Source organism: Pan troglodytes, chromosome 11, assembly GCF_028858775.2.
Source record: "Pan troglodytes isolate AG18354 chromosome 11, NHGRI_mPanTro3-v2.0_pri, whole genome shotgun sequence".
Taxonomy (NCBI): domain Eukaryota; kingdom Metazoa; phylum Chordata; class Mammalia; order Primates; family Hominidae; genus Pan; species Pan troglodytes.
Window position 1 is genome coordinate 41,516,401 of NC_072409.2, and position 20,746 is coordinate 41,537,146.

Consider the following 20,746-nt stretch of genomic DNA (forward strand, 5'->3'; position numbering starts at 1 on the left):
AGGCATGAAAATGTCTTGAACCCGGGAGGCGGAGGTTGCAGTGAGGTGAGATTGCACCATTGCACTCCAGCCTGGGCAACAGATGGGGAGACTCTGTCTCCAAAAAATTAAAGTAAAATGAAAACAAAGTGGGGTGGGGTTGGCAAACTTTTTTTGTAAAGGACCTGGTAATAAATGTTATAGGGGTTTTTTGGCCATATGTTACTCAGCTATGCCAGTATAGCACAAAAGCAGCCATAGACAGACAATATGTAAATGAACGAGCATTGCTAAATATCAGTGAAACTTTATAAAAAATAAGCAGTGGACTAGATTTGAACTGTGGGCTGTAGTTAGCTAACCCCTGCTCTAATGTATTTTTTTTCTTTTTTGAGACGGAGTTTCGCTCTTCTTGCCCAGGCTGGAGTGCACTGGCAGGAACTCGGCTTACCACAACCTCTGCCTCCCGGGTTCAAGCAGTTCTCCTGCCTCAGACTCCCAAGTAGCCAGGATTACAGGCATGCGCCACCACGCCCAGCTAATTTTGTATTTTTAGTAGAGATGGGGTTTCTCCATGTTGGTCAGGCTGGTTTTGAACTCCTGACCTCAGGTGATCCACCTGCCTCGGCCTCTCAAAGTGCTGGGATTATAGGCGTGAGCCACCGTGCCCGGCCTCTAACATTTAATAGTACTAATTTTTCCTCTGTCCCTTTCTTTTTCTCCTTCAGGATGTTTTTATATTCTTGTCCATTTATTTTTTAAAATAAAACTTTTTTATAGAATAGTTTTATATCCACAGAAAAATTGCAGATAGCATAGAGTTTTCCTATACTCCATACCCATATTCCCTTATTATTAACATTTTACATTGGCATGGTACATTTGTCAAAATTAATGAGCCAATGTCCATGCACTATTATCAGCTAAAAGCAGCCAGGCATGGTGGCTCACACCTGTAATCCCACTACTTTGGGACGGTGAGGCCAGAGGATCACTTGAGACCAGGAGTTCAAGACCAGCTTGGGCATCGCTCTTCAAACAAGCAAAAATTACCAGGCATGGTGGTGTGTGCCTGTAGTCCCAGCTACTTGGGAGAGTGTTTGGAAAAAAAAAGAAAAAAAAAAAATCCACTGCCAAAGAAAAAACCCCTAAAGTCCATACATACTTTACTGAGATTTCTTGTATTTTACTGAATGCTCTTTTTCTGTTCCAGTATCTCATGCTACTACATTACATTTAGTTGTTGTGTCTTCTTGGGCTCCTGTGGACTGTGACAGTTTCCTAGGTGCTCCGTGTTTCTGATGTCCTGGACAGTCTTGAGGAGGACTCATCAGGTGTTTTGTAGAATGTCTCTCAATTGAGATTAATCTTGATGTTTTTCTCATGATTAGAGTGGAATTACGGGTGTTTGGGAAGAAGCCCATAGAGATGAAGTACCATTTTCATTATATCATATCAACAGTATGTGCCACTGTTGATGTTAACCTTGATCACCTGGCTGAGATACTGTTTATCAGATTTCTCCACTGTAAAGTTGCTCTTTTACCCGTTTCTATACTGTACACTTTGGAAGGAAGTCACTATGTGCAGCCCACACTTTCAGAATGAGTAGTTATATTCCACCTACTTGGGGGCAGAGTGTCTGCATAAATTATTTGGAATTCCTCTGCATGGGAGATTTGCTTGTTCTTTTCTATTTAATCATTTTATCAGTATGAACTCATAGATATTTATTTTGTACTTTGGATTATCCCCAAATCCAATATTGCTTTATTTTCTTGTTCAAATTGTTCTAGCTTTGGCCATTGGGAGTGCTTTAACATATATAACCCTATCTTTGTTTTTTTTTTAAACACTTATGTTCCCGGACCAAACTGAGAGTTGGGCTGCTATTTCTTAAGGCCCAATAATGAGATGCAGATGAACTGGGGAGGAAGAAAGTTTTTATTTCTGCAATGGGTTACAGGGAGAATACCTGGAAATTATCACCAGGCCAAATCAATATTACAAAGTTTCCGTAGCTTATATACCTTCTAAGTTATATGTCTACCTGTAAGTGTGCATTCATCTTAATGATTAACTTATTTTGTTCCATAACTAAGGTCTGAGTCTTGAAGACCTTCCTCTGGAGCCTCAGTAAATTTATTTAATCTAAATGGGTCCAGGTGCTGGAGTGATTACCCTTATCTTGTCTCCTGCTAAATCACGGAGGTTTGGGAGTTCCTTCACACCCCAATAAACTTGTTTGTGGAGGCCTGGGAAGTTTCTTTAGACCCCCAGTAAAACTTGTTTAATCCTAAATGGGCCTTAAGAATTCCTTCATTATTTTGTCATGCTTTAAGGCCCAGGAAAGGCCTAGGCAAAACTCTTGGTGGCTTTTGTTAAATTCCAGCCTTTGCATAAGGGTACTGGCTCTTCCCCCCCCCCCCCCCCCCCCCGTCGCGCCCTCCGAGATGGAGTTTTGCTCTGCTCTGTCACTGAGGCTGGAGTGCAGTGGGGCAGTCTTGGCTCACTGCAACCTCCGCCTCCTGCGTTCAAGCGATTTTCCTGCCTCAGCCTCCAAAGTAGCTGGGATTACAGGCACCTGCCACCACACCCAGCTAATATTTTTGTATTTTTAGTAGAGATGGGGTTTCACCATTTTGGCCAGGCTGGTTTCGAACTCCTGACTTCAGGTGATCCGCCCACCTTGGCCTCCCAGAGTGGCTAGGATTACAGATGTGAGCCATCGTGCCCGGCCGGCTCTTTCAGCTTTTAACATTTAACTTAACTACTCAGTCTGTACAGAAACAGTTGTTTTGGGGGCCTGAGTTAGTGAGACCTGGCCTGCCATGCTTATATTCTGGGATTACAAGATACTCCACGCTCCTCTTACATATTTCCCACTCTAGTCCCAGAATTAACTGTTTCTCCAAGGAGCCCTGGTTTCTTTTATTTGAGAATGGCATTTGAAACCAAGATGTGTCACACTAGATATGCTTATTGCTGTTGAGTTTCTAGGATGTAGTTTCTTTCAGGCTCTTTCAGCTGATAGAGTGAGGAAACAGGTGTATATAATACACACATTTGTAAGTATTTCCATTTGTGACCATCTGTATCTATATGAAGTTAAAAATGAGTTCATAATGATGTGCCCAACTCTAATCCATGATTACATGGATCATTCTTGCTTCCTTCTCTTGTTTATTTGTAACCTTCCACTCCAGCAGTGAGAAACCTGGCTCCCACCATCTGCCATCCAGTTTATTTAATTGGTCAATCCACAGCATACATGGTTCCAGAATTGTTAATCTTTATTTCCATGGGGTATAACTTTCAACCCATAGCATAACAGTGTTTAAGTTACAGAAATGCCAGGTGGTCGATCTAGGTCCTGTTTCTCGCCACACAGAAAGCCAATCACTGAGTTGAGTATTGCCAGGGAAAAAGCCTTTTTTTTTTTTTTTTGAGATGGAGTTTCGCCTTTGTTGCCCAGGCTGGAGTGCAATGGTGCGATCTCGGCTCACTACACTGCCTCCTGGGTTCATGCGATTCTCCTGCCTCAGCCTCCCGAGTAGCTGGGATTACAGGCGTGTGCCACCACGCCTGGCTAATTTTGTATTTTTAGTAGAGATGGGGGGTTTCCCCATGTTGGTCAGGCTGGTCTCAAACTCATGACCTCAAGTGATCCGCCCATCTAGGCCTCCCAAAGTTCTGGGATTACACCCAGAGCCACTGCGCCCGGCCAGAGAAAAATTTTGCCTTTTTATTTAGGTGTTGCCTACTGAAGAGAATGGGAGATCAGGTTCGAATCTGCCTCCTCGACCAACTAAAACTGGGGAGTTTATGTACCGAAAAAAGGAATGTAACTATGTGTGAGGAAAACAGCAATTAGGAAAAGGATAAGGAAGCAGTCCTGACCTATGAGGGGAAAGAGGTGTCTGGGGTCTCATTGTCAAATGGTGATTTGGTGAGTTTCAGTCCGTTGCCTGAGGAAAGAACTCATTGGAGACAAATATAAGTTTTAGGTTTTAAAACTGGAAGGGTCAGTTTCTATGTTTATTCAAAGACCTGTACACATAATTTCTATGGGGAAATTGAGCCAGTTTCATTTATGCGCAACTTTTTTTGCCTCCAGTCTTAAAGAAAAAAAAAACTGATAATATTTGTTGCTTATGATAAAATTCCAGCTTCCAAATGAAAAAAAAAAAAAAAGACTCCACTATTTCCCAGAGTTGCTTGGATCACTGCCTTTCCCCATACCCCCTTTAGTGAGGTTGTTTCATGTGTTTGTACTGCAATTAGATTCTTTTGCTACATTCTGCATTCCATCCTGGGATTCTCCACCTCTGAAATGTTTTCTAAAAGTTAACATGTACTGAGGCTCACTCTTGTTCTCTGAAGTTCTGCTGGTTTTGAAAAATGCGTGGTGCCGTTTACCTATCATTAAAATATCATACAGAACAATTTTACTACCTGAAAGTGTCCTGTGCTTCATCCATTTAACCCTACCCTCCAACTCCAGCTACCACTGATCTGGTACTATCTATAGTTTTGCTTTTTCCGGAATGCCCTTTAAATGGTATCTTGCAGTTTGTAGCCTTTCAGACTTGCTTCTTTCATTTAGCAATATGCATTTCAGATCCATCCTTCTAACAATCTTGTTGTTTTAATTTGCATTTTAAAATGACAGTGACACATAATGAACATCTTTTCTTTTCCTTTTTTTTTTTTTTTTTTTTTTGAGACGGAGTTTTGCTCTTTCATGTGGGGTCAACTGCAAAAGAAAAGAGGACCCTCAAACACAGGCTAATTTTTTTGTTGTTGTTTTTGAAACAGAGTCTCACTCTGTCACCCAGGGTGGAGTGCAGTGGCGTGATCTTGGCTCACTGCAACCTCCGCCTTCCGATTTCAAGCATTTTCTCCTGCCTCAGCCTCCCAAGTAGCTGGGATTACAGGCGTCCGCCACCACAACCAGCAAATTTTTTTGTATTTTTAGTAGAGATGGGGTTTCACCGTGTTGGCCAGGCTGGTCTTGAACTCCTGACCTCAGGTGATCAAGACCTGGGCCTCCCAAAGTCCTGGGATTACAGGCGTGAGCCACTGCGCCCGGCAATGATCATCTTTTTATAGGCATATTTGCCATCTGTATATCATCTTTGAGGAGACTGTTGCGGTCCTGTCACCCCTCCCCCTTTTTCTTGTTGACGATCGGGATTTATTACCTCATTTAACAAGAAATCTGATGGAAAGACAGTTCCAGGATTGGTCCTTGATTTTGCGTCAAGGACCAGGTTCTTTCCATCTTCAGTGTGTTGATTTGTCTGGCTCTCATGGTCTCAAGATGGCTGCCATAGTTCAGTTACAGGAAAGGGGTCCCAATCCAGACTCCAAGAGAGGATTCCTGGATAGACCTCAAACAAGAAAGAATTCAGGGCAAGTCCCTAAAGTGAAAGCAAGTTTATTAGGAAAGTAGAGGAACAAAAGAATGGCTACTCCATAGACAGAGCAGCCCTGAGGGCTGCTGGTGCCCATTTTTATGGCTATTTCTTGATTATATGCTAAACAAGGGGTGGATTATTCATGCCTCCCCTTTTTAGACCTATAGGGTAACTTCCTGACGTTGCCATGACATTTGTAAACTGTCATGGCACTGGTGGGAGTATAGCAGTGACGATGACCAGAGATCACTCTCATTTCTGTCTTGTTTTTGGTGGGTTTTAGCCAGCTTCTTTACTGTAACCTGCTTTATCAGCAAGGTCTTTATGACCTGTATCTTGTCCTCCCTATCTTCATCCTTTGAGTTAGAATTCCTTAACTGTCTGGGAATACAGCCCAGTAGGTTTCAGTCTCATTTACCCAGCTCCTATTCAAGATGGAGTCGCTCTGGTTCACACACCTCTGACAGTTCTAGGCTTCACATACAGTTAAAGTATTCCAGAGGCAGAAAAAGAATCTCTGCTCTCCTTTCTCTCTATTGCATTTTAAAAATTGAGATACATTCACGTACCATACAGTTCATCATTTTAAAAGTATACAGTTTGGTTTTTTAATATATATTCACGGTGTTGTAGAACTATCACTGTCTAATTCTAGAACATTTTCATCTCCCCAAAAAGAGTCCCTATATCTATCCATTAACTGTCACTCTCCATCTCTCCCTTTTCTCAGATCATTTGCCCGTTTTTTAATTGGGTTGTTGTATTAGTGACTTGTAAGGGCGCTTTCTATGTTCTTAAGTTCTTTATCAGATAAGATTGTTGCAGATACTTTCTTCCAATCTGTGGCTTATCTTTTCATTCACTTACCAGTGTCTTTTGCAGAGCAGAGGTTTTTAATTTTAGTGAAGTCCAATATATCAACTTTTTCTTGCATGTGGCATGACTTTAGTCTTGTACCTACAGACTCATCTTGAAACCATGTGACCAAGTTCACTTATATTTTCTCCTAATAATCCTCTAGAAGCTAATAGTTTTGCATTTTATTTTTAATGCATGATGTAGTTTGAGTTACTTATTTTTATTTTAGTTTATATGCATAACATAGTTTTTAAAGTTTCAGTTCAGTAGCATTAAGTACATTCACATTGTTGTGTACTCATTACCACTGTCTGTCTCTAGAATTTTTTCATCATCCCAAACTGAACTCTGTGCCCATTAAGCAATAACTCCCTAGCCCCTGGTAGTCACTATTCTACTTACTGTCTATGAATTTAATTACTGTGGGTACCTCATATAAGTGAAATTATGCCATATTTGATTTTTTTGTGACTGGCTCCTTTCTTTTCCTTTCCATTTCCATTTCACTCTTGTTGCCCAGGCTGGAGTGCAGTGGCGCGATCTCGGCTCACTGCAACCTCCGCCTGCCGGGTTCAAGTGATTCTCTTGCCTCAGCCTCCCAAGTAGCTGGGATTACAGGCGCCCGCCACCACGCCTGGCTAATTTTTTTGTATTTTAGTAGAGACGGGTTTGCACCATGTTGGCTACGCTGGTCTCAAACTCCTGACCTAAGGTGATCCACCCACCTCGGCCTCCCAAAGTGCTGGGATTACAGGCATGAGCCACCGTTACCAGCCGTGACTGGCTTATTTCACTTACTACAACGTCCTTAATGTTCATCCATGTTGTGACAGTCAGTTTCCTTTTTTTTTTTTAAGGTTGAATGATATTCCATTGTATACATGTACCATATTTTGTTTAAACATTCATAAGTTGAACACTTGGGTTGCTTCTACGGTTTGGCTGTTGTGAGAGAATTCTGTGAATTTGGGTATATAAAAATCTGTTCAAGTCCCTGCTGTTGTTTCTTTTGAATAGATAGCCAAAAGTGGAATTGCTGGGTCATGGAGTAATTCTATTTTTAATTTTTTGAGTACCTGCCAAACCGTTTTCCATAGGGGCTGCACCATTTTACATTCCTACCAACAGTGTGCGGGGCTTCTAATTTCTTCATGTCCTTGCCAGCACTTATTTTCTTATTTAAGAAAAAAATCACAGCTACTGTAGTCTGAATGTGTCTCCCAAAATTCATGTGTTGGGAACTTAATTCCCAGTGCAGGAGTAATTGGGAGGTGGCGCCTTTTGGGAAGGGTTTATGTCATGAGGGCTACACCATTATCAATGGATTAATGCTGCTATTAAAAAGGGCTTGTGGGAGAGGGCTCACCCGCTTTTGCCCTTCCACCTTCTGCTTTGTGAGGATGCTGTAAGACTGTCCACCCCAGATGCTAATACCTTGTTTTGGACTTCCCTGCCTCCAAAACTGTGAGAAAATATATGTCTGTTATTTATAAACTACCCAGTCTCAAGTATCCTGTTACAGCAGCACAAAACAGATTAAGACAGTAGCCATCCTAATGAGTATGTGGTGATACCTCATGGTTTTGATTTGCATTTCCCTAATGATAAGTGATGTGTATCTTTTCTTTTTTCTTTCTCTTTTTTGTTTTTTTGGGGGCAGATTTTTGGTCTGTCTCTTAGGCAGGAGTGCAGTGGTGCAATCTTGGCTCACTGCAAACTCCGCCTCCCGGATTCAAGCAGTTCTCCTGCTTCAGCCCCCAGAGTAGCTAGGAACACAGGCATGCGCCACCATGCCTGGCTAATTTTTGTATTTTTACTAGAGACAGGGTTTCACCATGTTGGCCAGGGTGGTTTCAAATTCCTGATCTCAAGTGATCTGTCTGCCTCAGCCTCCCAAAGTGCTGGGGTTACATACATACATGAGCCACTGCGCCCGGCCTATGTGTATCTTTTCATGTGCTTCTTGGCCATTTGTGTATCTCTTTTAGAGAGGTCTATTCAGTTTCCTTGCCTGTTTTTAATTGAGTTGTTATTTTGTCTGTGAGTTGAAAAAGTTTATTATATATTCTAGGTATTAATCTCTTATCAGATATGTGATTTGCATGTATTTTGTGCCATTCTGTAGATTGCCTTTTCACTGTCTTGATAGTATCCTTTGATATATGAAGGTTTTTCATTTTGATGAAGTTTGATTTTTATGTATTTTTTCTTTTGTTGGCTGTTCTTTTGGTGCCATATCCAAGAAGTCATTGTCAAATCCAATACCAGGAAGCTTTCCTCCATGTTTTCTTCTAAGGGTTTCATAGGTTTTGCTTTTATGTTTAGATTTTTGGTCCATTTTGAATTAACTTTTATATATGGTTTAGGGTAGCGATCCAACTTCATTCTTTTTAATGTGGATATCCAGTTTTTCCATCACCATTTGCTGAAAGACTGTCCTTCCTTTCTCATTAAATGGCCTTGGTACCCTTGTTGCATATCATTTGTGACATATATGTATTTACTTCTGGGCTTTTTATTTCCAGGCTTTTAATTTATTTTTTTAAAAGACTAGGCCAGGCGCAGTGGCTCATGCCTGTAATCCCAGCACTTTGGAAGGCTGAGGCGGGCAGATCACGAGGTCAGGAGATTGAGACTATCCTGGCTAACATGGTGAAACCCCATCTCTACTAAAAATACAAAAAATTAGCCGGGCATGGTGGCGGGCGCCTGTGGTCCCAGATACTCGGGAGGCTGAGGCAGGAGAATGGCATGAACCTGGGAGGTGGACCACGCTTGCAGTGAGCGGCAATCGCGCCACTGCACTCCAGCCTGGGCGACAGAGTGAGACTCCGTCTCAAAAAAAAAAAAAAAAAAAAAAAAAAAAAAGACTGGGCTTTGCCATGTTGCCCAGACTGGACTTGAACTCCTGGGCTCAAGTGATTCTCCTGTCTAAGCTTCCTCAGTAGGTAGAAATACAGGCACACACCACCATGCCCACTTGGGCTTTTTATTCCGTTGGTCTATATGTCTGTTTTTATGCCAGAACCACACTGTTTTTGATTGCCATATGTTTATACTAAGTTCTGAATTCAGAAATTGTGAGATAATTTTTTTTCTTTTTCAAGATTGTTTCGGCTATTGGGGATCCCTTAAGATTCTATATAAATTTTAGGATGGAGTTTTCTCTTCTTGCAAAAAGCATCATTGGGATTTTGATAGGACTGGCATTGAATCTGCAGATCACTTTTGGTAACAGTGATACCTTAACTATATTAAATCTTTAAATCCATGAACATGGGATGTCTTTATGTTTATTTATATCTTCTTTAATTTCTTTCAGCAGGGTCTTACAGTTTTAAGCATAGAGGTCATTCACCTTCTTGGTTAAATTTATTCCTAAGTATCTTATTCTTTATGATGCTATTGCAACTTGAATTTTTATTTTTATTTATTTATTTATTTATTTTGAGGCTGGGTGTCACTCTTGCCCAGGCTGGAGTGTAGTGGGGTGATCATAGCTCACTGCAAACTTGAACTCCCAGTTTCAAGTGATCCTCCCACCTCAGCCTCCTGAGTAGATGGGACCACAGGTGTACGCCAGCATGTCTGGCTAAGTTTTTTGATTATTATTATTTTTTAAACACAGTTTCACTGTCGTTGCAGGCTGGAGTGCAGTGGCGCAATCTCGGCTCACCACAACCCCCGCCTCCCAGGTTCAAGCGATTCTTCTGCCTCAGACTCCCATGTAGCTGGGATTACAGGCAGGCACCACCACACCCAGCTAATTTTGTATTGTTAGTAGAGACAGGTTTTCACCATGTTGGTCAGGCTGACCTCAAACTCCCAACCTCACATGATCTGCCTGCCTCGGCTTCCCAAAATGCTGGGATTACAGGAGTGAGCCACTGCGCCCAGCCGTTTTTTGATTATATTAGTAGAGACAAAGTCTCACTATGTCGCCTGGGAGGGCCTCAAATTCCTGAGCTCATGCTGTCTTCCTGCCTTGGCCTCCCAAAACATTAGGATTACAGGTGTGAGCCACTGCACTCAGCCCAATTTGAATTTTTTAAGTTTCATTTTAACATTGTTAATCTTTAGTGTATAGAAATGCAGCTGATTTTTAATGTTGATTTTGTATCTTGTAACTTTGTTAAATTCATTTATTAGTTGTAACAGGTTTTTTGTGTGTGGAATTTTTAGGGTCTTATGAGATCTTGTCATCAGCGAACAGAGATAATTTTACTTCTTCATTTCCAGTTTGGATGCCTTTTCTTTCTTTTTCTTGCCATATTACTCTGGCTAGAATTTCCAGTATTGTATTATACTGAATAGAAGTGGGGAAAGTGTGCATCTTTGTCTTGTTTCTGATCTTAGAGGAAAAGTTTCCAGCCTTTTTCCAGCCTTTCCCCATTGAATATGATGTGAAGTATGGGTTTTTCATATTTGGCCTTTATTATTTGAGATAATTTTATTCTTTTCTTAGCTTTCTAAGTGTTTTTATTATGAAAGTGTGTTGAATTTTGTCAGATGCTTTTACCGCATCAATTAAGATGATTATGTGGGTTTTTCCTCTTTATTTTAATGTGTTGTATTACATTGATTGGTTTTCATAGGTGAACTGTTATTACATTCTTAGAATAAGTCCTTGGTTATGGTGTATAACCATAATAAACTGCTTAATAAACTGTTGAATTTGGTTTGCTAATATTTTGTTGAGGATTTTTGCATCAATGTGCATAAGGAAAATTGGTCTGTAGTTTTCTTTTTTTTTTTTTTTTTTTTTGAGATGGAGTCTTGCTCTGTCACCCAGGCTAGAGTGCAGTGTGGCATGATCTCAGCTCACTGCAACCTCCACCTCCCAGATTCAAGCAATTTTCTGGCCTCCGTCACCTGAGTAGCTGAGATTACAGGCACGCACTACCATGCCCAGCTAATTTTTGTATTCTTGGAAGAGGCGTGGTTTCACTATGTTGGCCAGGCTGGTGTCGAACTCTTGATCTTGTGATCCACCCGCCTCGGCCTCCCAAAGTGCTGGGATTACAGGCATGAGCCACTGTGCCTGGCCCTATAGTTTTCTTGTAGTGTCTTTGTCTGGCTTTTTTAGAGTATGGCAGTACTCCCTGATCTGTGATTTTGCTCTCTGTGGTTTTGCTTTCCATGGTTTCAGTTACCCGAAGTGGGCTGAGGTTTGATAATCCTAAATGGAAAATTCCAGAAATAAAAATTCGTAAGTTTTAAGTTACACGTCACATTCTGAGTAGTGTGATGAAATATTTTGCCATCTTCATCTTGCTCCATTCCTTCGTCCAGCATTTACACTCTATATGCTGCCCATCTGTCAGTCAGTCAGCCATCAGTTATCGGATGGACTGCTGTATCACAGTGCTTGTGTTCAAGTAGCCCTTATTTTATTTAATAATGACCAAAAGCACAAGAGGACTGTGCCTAATTAAAACTTAAACTCAATCATAGGTGTGTGTAGGAAAAAACAGTATATACAGATGGTCCCAAATTTGATGGTTGGACTTAAGATTTTTCAACTTTACCTTGATGCAAAAGCAATAGGCATTGAGTATGCACCTCTACTTATGATTGGGTTGTCTGGATAAGCCCATCATAGGTTGAATATATCATAAGTCTAAAGCGACTTTCAAGTTAGTATATTTTCAACTTACAGTCGGTTTATTGAGACGTGACCCCTTTGTAAGTCGAGGAACAGCTGTATAGGGTTTGGTACTTTACGAGGCATCCACTAGGGATCTTGGAATGTATCCCCCTTGGATAAGGGGGCAACTACTGTAATGCTGGCTTCAGAGAGTGAGTTAGAAAGTGCTCCCTCCTCTTCATGTCTTGGGAAGAGGTTTAATTCTTTAACTCTGCTGGAATTCTGGGAGGTTTTTGATTACTGATTCAGTCTCCTTACTAGTTATAGGTCTATTTATATTTTCTGTTTCTTCATGATTCATTTTTAGTAGGTTATGTGTTTCTAGGAGTTTGTCCATTTTGTTTCATTTATCCAGTTTGTTGGCTAATTGTCTATGAGACTCCCTTATAATCCTGTTTCTGTAAGGTTGACCATTATTATCTTCTGTTCCATTTCTGGTATTAGTAATTCAGGTCTTCTGTTTTCTTGGTTTGTCCATTAGTTTGATATTTTCATTAAATCAATTTTGGTTTTGTTGATTTTCTCTTCCCTTTCCTTTTTCTGTTTTTTGTTTTGTTTTGTTTTTTGAGACGGAGTCTCGCTCTGTCACCCAGGCTGGATTGCAGTGGCACGATCTCTGCTCACTGCAAGCTCCCCTGCCTCCTGGGTTCAAGCGATTCTCCTGCCTCAGCCTCCCAAGTAGCTGGGACTACAGGCATCCGCCACCACGCCTGGCTAATTTTTTTTTATTTTTAATTTTTAGTAGAGATGGGGTTTTACCATGTTAGCCAGGATGGTCTCGACCTCCTGACCTCATGATCCGCCTGCCTCGGCCTCCCAAAGTGCTGGGATTACAGGCCACCGCGCCCGGCCTCCTTTTTTTTTTTTTTTTTTTTTTAAGGCAAGGTTTCACTCCCTTCTCCCAGACTGGAATACAGTGGTATGATGATGGCTCATTGCACCCTCAACTTCCTGGACTCAGGCGATTCTCCCACTGCAGCCTCCCAAATAGCTGGGACTATAGGTGTATGTGCCACCATGCTTGGGTAAACTTTTTCTTTTTTGTATTTTTAGTAGAGACAGGGTTTCACCATGTTGCCCAAGCTGGTCTTAACTCCTGGGTTCAAGTGTTCTGCCCGCCTTGACCCCCCAAAGTGCTAGGCTCACACTGCACCCGGCCTGATTTTGTCGATTTTTCTATATTGCTTTTCTATTCTGTATCACGTTTGTATATGCTCTGATCTTTCTTTCCTTGCTTTGAGTTTAGTTTGCTCTCTTCTAGTTTCTTACCGTGGAAAGTTAAATTATTGATTTGAGATCTTTTATAACCACACATCTACAGCTGTACACTTCCTGTTAAGCGCTGCTTTAAGCTGCATTCAACTGGTGTGTTACATTTTCATTTTTGTTCAAATGAAAGTTTTGTAACTTTCCTTGTGATTTCTTTTATCTGTTATTTAGGTGTATGTTTAAATATTTTAATATTCATGAATTTTCCAAATTTTCTTAAGTTAATGATGTCTAATTTCATTCTGTGTGGTCAAGAACATAGTTTGTATAAATTAACTCCTTTAAAATTTATTCAAACTTGTTTTACAGTCTTCTCATGTGCACTTGAGGATTTATATCATGTTGGGAAGAGTGTTCAATAAATGTCTGTTAGGTTTAGTTAGTGTACAGTGTTACTGAAGTCTTCTATTTCTTGCTGATCTTCTAATTGTTCTATCAGTTACTGAAAATGGGTATTGAAGTCTCCAGCTATTGTTGATTTGTGTATTTGTGCCTTTTATTTTTAGAGAGTATTGATGCCGGTAGGTGAGGACGATGGCTTTTTTTTTTTCCTAAACGAGACTGGAATCTCACTTTGTGGCCTAGGCTAGAGTGCAGTGGTGCAGTCATAGCTCATTGTAGCCTTAAACTCCTGCGCTCCAGCGATCTTCCTGCCTCAGTCTCCTGAGGAGGTGGTACTACAGACACATGTCACCATGCCTGGTTAATTTTTAAATTTTTTGGAGAGATCGAGTCTCACTGTGTTGTCTATACTGGTCTTGAACTCCTAGCCTCAAGTAAATCTCCCACCTGCCGCCTGAGCCTCACAAAGTGCCAGGATTACTGGCATGAGCTACTGCACTGGGCCTATTTTTTTTCCCCCCTAAGAGATGGGGTTCTTGCTGTGTTGCCCAGGCTGGACTTGAACTCCTAGGCTCAGGTGATCCTTCCAAATAGCTGGGACTACAGGTGCACACCACCGCTCCTGGCTGAGAATAATTTGATGTTGCATTGTATAAATGTTTTTAATATTGATTCTAAAGGGGTCCTATAAATCAATATGAAAGATTAAAGTCACCAATAAAAAATTGACAGAAGATGAATAGGCAGTTCACAGAAAAAGAAATGCAAATTCCTAATCATAGGAAAGAAGCTCAGCTTCATTGGGAGTAAGGGAAATACAAAATAAAATTAGATAACCATTAAAAAAATCAAATTAGCAAAAATTTTAAAATTATTATTATTTGAGATGGAGTCTCACTCTGTCCCCCAGGCTGGAGTGCAGTGGTGTGATCTTGGCTCACTGCAGCCTCCGCCTCCTGGGCTCCAGTGGTTCTCCTGCCTCAGCCTCCTGAGCAGCTAGGATTACAGGCACTTGCCGTCACGCCTGGCTAATTTTTGTATTTTTAGTAGAGATGGGGTTTTGCCATGTTGGCCAGGCTGGTCCTGAAATGCCTGCCTCGGCCTCCCAAAGTGCTGGGATTACAGGCATGAGCCACCACACCTGGCAAAAAATTAAAAAATTATTATGCAGTCTTAGGATATGGCAGGACAGGTATCCTCCAGAATTGTTAAGGAGACTGTAAGTTGTTCTTTTTTTAAAATGTTAATGAGACTGTAAGTTCTTTTCTTTTTAGCAATCTGTTTAAAGCTTTTTTTGTGGTTACCTTTACATATTATTAGGAATACCTCCCCATATTCATCACCCTACTGCAGCAAGGCCAATCTTGTTTTACCTGCATTTTCTGTATACTGGTTTATGTCTTGACTGCATTGAATCCAGGTTTTTTGTTTCACTTTGTTTTTTCAAAGAATACTTCTTAAGTGGTGGTATTTTTTTGTTGTATTACATCATGTGGCAAATGATCTCTGTCTGTGATGTTATGATTGATCAGGTTTCAGGTGTTATCAGTTTGATTATTCCCTTGTACCTTGTCAGCTTTTACCCAGTGATTTCAGTGGCCATTAATGGTCATGGCCTAGATTCACTATTTCAGTAAGGCTGTGAAGTGGCAGGATTCTAAGTTAATTATTCCTTTCTTCATTCGTTAGCCGATGTTTTTTTTTTGGGACAGAGTTTCGTGCTTGTTGCCCAGGCTGGAGTGCAATGGCGTGATCTTGGCTCACTGCAACCTCCTCCTCCCAGGTTCAAGCCATTCTCCTACCTCAGCCTCCCTAGTAGCTGGGATTACAGGCACCCGCCACCAAGCCTTGCTAATTTTTGTATTTTTAGTAGCGATGGGGTTTCACCATGATGGCCAGGCTTGTCATGAACTCCTGACCTCAAGTGATCCGCCTGCCTCAGCCTCCCAAAGTGCTGTGATTATAGGTGTGAGCCACTTCCCCTGGCCCAGAGTTAATTTTTGCTGTTACAGTGTTTTAGCTTTGTGCATATGGCACCTCATAGTTTAGGGATAAAGTAGAATTGTTGCTTCAAAGGGTAAATATGTAATTTGTCTAGATGTTGCTGAATTTTCTTGCATAGTGGTGTACCATTTTTCATTCCTATTTGCAGTTTGTGTTTCTTTTCAGTTGCTTCATCAATAGTTTACAAACGTTTGAATTTTTGAATTTTTAATGTCTGATACTGAGAACTTGTGTTTGAATTTAGCTTAATTTTGCATGTTTCTTAATACAAGTGAGGCTACTAAGGGACATTTGATTTCAGTGAACTGGTTCATATTTCTTGCCAATCTTTTTATTGGGCTGTTAGTCTTTTTCTTAACATTTTTAGAAGTTTTTTATATGTTAGAGATAGTTGATTAGGTGACATAAGATGAAGTATTTTTTTGACTCCTAATTAGTGAAACTTTAAAATTATAATTGGATTCTAAATTAGAATGTGTATATTCTTTGGCCCTGCAACTTCACTTCTAGAAATTTATCCTAGAATGCTAATAAAAGGATATTAATAGTCCCACCATTTTCACCCTTATGTGTATAGCCAAGGGAACTGGAAACATGTTCATACAAAAACTTGTACATCAATGTTTATAGCAGCATTATTCATAATAGCCAAAGATGGAAACAACCCAAGTGTCTATGAATGAATGGATAAACAAAATGCAGTATATCAATGCAGTGGAATATCATTTAGCTATAAAATTGAATGAAATACTGACACATGCTACAACATGGATGAACCTTGAAAATATGCTGATTGGAAGAAGCTAGACACAAAAGGCTACATGTTGTGTGATTCCATTTACGGATTCTATTTATGTATGATCCCAGAATAGGCAAATCCATAGAGACAGAAAGTAGATTAGTGGTTCTGAGGGGAAGTAGGGGGAGAAGGAAATGAAGAATGTCTCCTAATAGGTGTAGGGCTTCTTTTGGGGGGTGATAAACATGTTCTGGAGTTAGATAGTGGTGATGGTTGTATAATCTTGTGAATATTCCAAAAACTGCTGACTTGTGTGCACTTGAAAATGGTGAATTTTATGAGATGTGACATATTTTTAAAAAATAAAATGTATAACCTCATTCTAATCATGAGAGAATATTAGATTAATTCAAATTGAGGGACACTCTATAAAATTATTGGTGAAGAGTATACTAGTATTCCCTAAAAGTATCAAGATCATGAAAGTAAAAAAATAAAAGTCTTGGGAACTGACTTAGATTGGAAGAGCCTAAAGAAATGTGAGAACTAAATGCAGTGTTAAATCTTTGATTAGATTCTGAACCAGAAAAAGAAAATGGGAAAAATGGCAAAATTCAAATAAGGTATGTAGATTAAAGTTTTGTAGCAATGCTAATTTCCTGGTTTAGATAATTATACCATGGTTATAGAAGATTTTAACATTTGGGGAAGCTGGGTGAAGGATATACAGGAACTCTTGGTTTTTGCAACTTTTCTGTAGGTTTAATATTATTCCAAAATTTAAAAAGTTAATTGCAGCAGTTTTAAATAAGTGAAAATTCCATGTACTCCTATCAATATTCGATTGGTTAAAATTATGGCACATTCATACAATGAGATACTGAGTAGTTAGCTATTAAAAAGAATGTGGGCCGGGTATGGGGGCTCATACCTGTAATCCCAGCACTTTGCAGTAAGCTGAGATCACGCCACTGCACTCCAGCCTGGGCAACAAAGCGAGACTTCATCTCAAAAAAAAAAAAAAAAAAGCTAATTAAGAAACAACCCTTATACTTAATGGCTTAAAACAACAACCATTTATTACAATTCTTTGGGTTAGGGGTTTGAGTGGAACTCAGCGAGAGTTCTTCACTGATTTCTCTCGGTGTGTCTCATGCTTCTGCAGTCACCTGCAGGCCTGATTGTAATTGGGTCGTCTAAGATGGCCTTGCTCCTATGTCTGACAGTTGGTGATGGCTGTTAACTGGTTTGTTTGTGAGGCCTTGATAGGGAGAGTTTCTTATCCTCTCATATGCCTGTGGCAGGAAGATATTTCTCCTTGTGGTAGTCTTGATCTTTGGCAATCTAGGTTCAGAAATCCATGTTTTGTCTTCACCTGACTGTTGGTTAGAGGAAGTTGTCAAACCAGCTTTGATCTAGGGACATGGAGAAACAGCTTGAACCTTTTGATGGAATTGGCAGCAAAGTCATATTGTGAAAATGTGTGTGTACAGGAATGAGAGCAATTTGTAGCTCTTTGTTTTTGCAGTTCTTTGTTTTCGCAGTTTTCCACAGGAGTGATGGAATAAGATTTGTATTTTTAAAAAGTTCACTCTGAGTGTAATATCACCACAAGTTTGGAGGGGACAGGGAAAACGAGTCAAGGCAGGGTTAACAGGTCATTGTAGTAATCTGTGGGAGAGATGATAAATAAGAGCGTGCAAAGACATTATTGCACACTTTTCATCCTCTGCTTCTAAACATCTCTGGAATTGGGATATCTCAAGATATTCCATACGGATTTAAAGTCATCCGAGCTGCCCCTCAGGCCTTTGAGCATGTGATACCCATACCCATCTCTCTTATTATGTAGGTAAAGAAACTTCAGCCCTAGAGAAGTTAAGTTGCTAAGGAACACGTAATTCGTAAGGGACAGAGCAGTCAGATCTTGGAAACTTAGTTTCTTGAAGATCCAGTTGATTTTCTACTAAAGCTCCAGTGATTTGCGTCGATGGGATAGATCGAAAGTCTATAATCTTTTTTTCTTTTAAGATAGAGTCTTGCTATGTCACCCAGGTTGGAGTGCAGTGGCGGGATTTCGGCTCACTGCAAGCTCCGGCACCCGGGTTCAAGCAATTCTCCTGCCTCAGCCTCCCGAGTAGCTGGGACCAAGTAGCCCGCCACCATGCCTGCCTAATTTTTGTATTTTTTAATAGAGGTGGGGTTTCACTATGTTAACCATGCTGGTCTTGAACTCCTGACCTTGTGATCTGCCCGCCTTGGCCTCCCAAAGTGCTGAGATTACAAGCTTGAGCCACCGCGCCCAACCGAAAGTCTCTAATCTTAGCACCTTCCCCTATTAGGGAAAGTGAAGGCATCAAAGATAACACAGAATGAAGTTTTATTTTAAATGACAGAGGTAGGCCCTAAATTTTTTTACACATTTTTACACATTTTTTTCTATACCATTTTAAGATAATAGATTTCTTATATTTCTTTGCTAATTTTCATAATAACTTTCTTTTTTAGCTACAAGGCTTTGGCCGACCAAGTGTGTACCATGCTGCTATTGTCATCTTCTTTGAATTCTTTGCGTGGGGCCTGTTGACAACTCCAATGTTGACTGTAAGTATTGCTGAACTGGGTTTGTGTTTTATAAGAGAAAGAGATAAGTTCTTAGGCATGTATCACTGTGTATGTCTAGATACGTGTTTGGGAGTAGCTCTTGATAGTGATTTAAAACAGCTTGTTTCATTGTTTTTTTTTTTCCATTGTGGTTTCTGAACCACATGTAACATAAAACACCTCTTTAAATATTCCTGGGTAGCACTGCACTCCTATTGAAGTAAACTTGGGGGTGCTGTTATACAAATGAACTGTATATGTTTAGGAAGATCTTTAAGATACTCTACAGCAGCAACTCCCAAACTTTTTTAGCACTAGGGACTGGTTTCGTGGAAGACAATGTTTCCACAGAATTGGGTTGGTTGGGGGATGGTTTCAGGATGAAACTGTTCCACCTCAGACCATCAGGCATTATTAGTTAGATTCTCATAATGAGCGCAACTTAGACCCCTCACATGCACAGTTCAGAGTAGGGTTTGCACCCCTATGAGAATCTAATGCCGCTGCTGATCTGACAGGAGGCAGAACTCAGGTGGTAATGCTCGCTCGCCTGCTGCTCTGTGTGGCTGGGTTCATAACAGGCCATGGACTCATAGGGTCCTGTCCTACAGGAAATTGCAGAGCATTGTTGAAGTCTGTAACTTCTTTAGGAGGATGTTAATGGTCTTTGACTTAAGAACATAGTAAATAGCAGATTGGTGAGTACTTTGTAACAATGAGTAATAATTGTAGGAATGTCTAAATTTCAGTTTTTCGTAGCTTATCTATAGCCATTTCTTCAGAGGTGGTATTGAATATCTTAGCAAGAACTTGTACGTTTCATCTATGATGTGGTTAGAAGGAAGAGAGATGCCAAAGAAAAGATGGCGGGGGCAGATATTAGGTGGCTTACAACTATTTAACACTTAATTTTAATAAAATATTTTAAACTGGAGTTAAGTTTCAGTTGTCTTAATTATTCTTTAAAAATTATTGATGGGCCGGGTACAGTAGCATATGCCTTTAGGCCCAGCTATTCAGTAAGCTGAGGCAGGAGGATTGCTTGAGCTCAGGAGTTCAAGTCTAGCCTGGGCAACATAGCAAGACCCCATCTCTAAAAAAACAAAAATCAAAAAAAAAATTGGAGCTTAACTCTTCCTAATCATCATTTTGCCTTACTAAAGAATCTCTCTGGGTATGGATAATCTTTGTTCTTAAATAAGGTTTAGACAGCAGAGAACTTTAGACGGTGGCTGTTAGCCCGTTAGCCTTACATAAGACTTTGCTGTGAACCTTTTAAAGTTTTTAATTGTTCTGGCACATTTAAAATACAGTTTGAGGCCTGGTGCGGTGGCTCACGCCTGTAATCCCAGCACTTTTGGAGGCCAAGGCTGGTGGATCACCTGAGGTCGGGAGTTCGAGACCAGCCTGACCAACATGGAGAAACCCTGTCTCTACTAAAAATACAAAATTAGCTGGGCATGGTGGCGCATGCCTGTAATCCCAGCTACTCAGGATTCTGAGGCAGGAGAATTGCTTGAACCCAGAAGGTGGAGGTTGCAGTGAGCTGAGATTGTGCCATTGCATTCCAGCCTGGACGACAAAAGCAAAACTCCATCTCAAAAAAAAAAAAAAAATACAGTTTTATTCATTAAAATTATAACTTGGGTGGAACACAGGACTTAAAAATTGCCTGCATCCTTAATCCTTTTTTTCTTATTGCAGTAGTTTTTCCTTCATAGTAGGAAACCTATAGTAGGTTATTAGTTATTAGTTAATGAGGATAATTAGTCCCATTTTGAGTTTCATGAGATTCTAATTTTCCTCACTGTTTGCATAGTGCTGCCTGGGATATAGTTGGTGCTTAATAAATATATTCTTTGAACAAATACATGTGTTTGTTCA

At 40.3% G+C, this 20,746-nt stretch overlaps 1 protein-coding gene across 17 annotated transcripts in view; it reads left to right on the forward strand.

Annotated features, from left to right (window-relative positions):
• LOC104007940 (major facilitator superfamily domain-containing 14C) overlaps positions 1–20,746 on the forward strand; it is a 142,203-nt gene that overhangs the window by 22,173 nt on the left and 99,284 nt on the right. For all 17 annotated transcript variants that reach the window (XR_010148905.1, XR_010148904.1, XR_010148903.1 and 14 more), the window contains exon 2: positions 18,767–18,862. Coding sequence is in view for 1 of the 17 variants with exons in the window: in XM_054658314.2 (XP_054514289.1) it covers positions 18,767–18,862 (96 nt within the window). In the remaining 16 variants the exon portion in view is untranslated. The remainder of the gene's footprint in view (positions 1–18,766; positions 18,863–20,746) is intronic.